A 1,722-nucleotide genomic window follows, 5' to 3' on the forward strand; every position below is an offset into this window, starting at 1 on the left:
CCCCCCCCCCTATTACTCGCGGGCGCTGGTGTACCGACGGATTTGAGGTGCGCGAACACTCTGAACGCCGTATGGCCGCCTTGCTTGCCAAAGCTTTGGCCTTGTGTTTTTGAATGCTAAATTGTGGCATTATTTTAGAGACTGCTAATTGTTGTCCTCTTTGCTAGCCTAAATTTTGCCTCCTTCTAAATGAACGCCAACTTTTGGTCGTTTCGAAGGACAAATTTTATTGGCAAGCGAAGAGACCAACAAAATCCAGAAAATAAGCCAGATTCCGACCTTTTCTCCAGGTGGCTGGGCAAGAAGCTCAACATCCGCAGCGCCGGCTCCTTCTCCTTCCAGAACGCCTTCTTCTACCTGCAGTGGCAGGACGACCCGCTGGTGGACAAGCACGGCCTCGACAGCCGCCTGCTCACCGCCCGGAAGACGACCCGGCGCACCAAGCTACACCCGCACAAGCAGCGCTCCAAGTACATCGCACGGCCAGAGTTCGTGGTGGGTCTCCTTCCTTGTTCTCTTTCTTGATACTTATTTTTTTTAGAAATGGCATGTGACCGTTTTCTCAACTCCTTCCCCGCGTGCCGATCAGGTCGAGGCCGGCAACCACTTCGTGTGGGAGTTCCTGCCGGGCCACGGCGCCATCAACGTGCACCCTTCGGCGGCCATTCTGCACCACTACCGCGTGTGCGAGTTCGGGGGCGACGACTGCGTCAAGTCCTCGCACGTCGTGGACCGCACGGCGCACCGCTACAAGGACCGCCTGGCCGCGCAGGTCTCCAAGCGCTGGGCGCTACTCAGGGAGGACTGCCACCTCGGCGACCTGTTCGTGCCGCCGCCCGGAGAGGAGGGGGCCGCGGGGGCGGGGGTATCGTCGCCTGCGCCGCCCCTCCAGCACGGTGCCTCAACGGGTCCTGCGGCCGCCCCCGCGCCCGCCCCCGCCACCGACCTGGAGCCGGGCGCGGACCCCGGCGACGAGCCCCCGGCGGAGCCCGAGACCAAGCAGAGCTAGCGAGCGGCGGGGGCGGCGCCGGCCTGGGCCCGCGGGGTGGGCGCCGGGGGCGGCCTGCAGAGGCCGCAGCGCCGCCGCAGGGCCTCGCCGGGCCGCCGGCGGAGCTTCAACCGCAACCACATGGGGCAGGACTACTAAGCGCCCGACGCCTCCCAACGCCGCCCCCCGCCGCCCCCGCCATCTCTCTCGCCCCTTCTTACTTGCTCCTGCCGCTGGCAGCCCTGCAGAGTAACAGGATCTCCCTACCAGTCTATTCCATGAGGGAAAAGAAACCTGTTAATGTTTCATACCAGAGTACGTGTTCAGTCGGTGTGTCGATACATGTATGTATTCTGATTAAGATGAACCTAGCGCCGCCTAGCTGGGGACTTCAAAACCAACTACATATCGGACACGGACACCCACTAGTAAACCTACCGGAGCAGCCGTGGTTACCTAGACAGGGCCAGACTGTCGGGATGCCCTTTAAAAATTAACTACCGTACTTATTGTGTACAGGATACAGTATGCCGTCCCACTGTATACAACCCCTCGGATTTTGTTTCCGCTCTCCCTCCGAGAGCACAACGCACACGAGCAGTATTTATACGCCGTATCATACTGATTCACTGTTAGAATATGTTGTTTACAATAATGCCCTCCTGTAACGGAAGATATATTAGACGCTGCGCGCCGAAGGGTGTCTCAGATACGAACTATAGTTATAATATATA

General features: G+C 59.3%; 1 protein-coding gene across 1 annotated transcript in view; it reads left to right on the forward strand.

The window, feature by feature from the left end:
* Positions 1-1,716, forward strand: part of LOC113205383 (uncharacterized) — a 24,757-nt gene extending 23,041 nt beyond the window's left edge. Inside the window, exons 6-7 of the mRNA XM_052269614.1 lie at positions 291-495; positions 590-1,716. Coding sequence (XP_052125574.1) covers positions 291-495; positions 590-1,009 — 625 coding nt within the window. The 3' untranslated portion in view covers positions 1,010-1,716. The remainder of the gene's footprint in view (positions 1-290; positions 496-589) is intronic.
* Positions 1,717-1,722: the final 6 nt, after the last annotated feature.

Source organism: Frankliniella occidentalis, unplaced genomic scaffold (genome assembly GCF_000697945.3).
Source record: "Frankliniella occidentalis isolate FOCC.00 unplaced genomic scaffold, Focc_3.1 Scaffold97, whole genome shotgun sequence".
Lineage (NCBI taxonomy): Eukaryota > Metazoa > Arthropoda > Insecta > Thysanoptera > Thripidae > Frankliniella > Frankliniella occidentalis.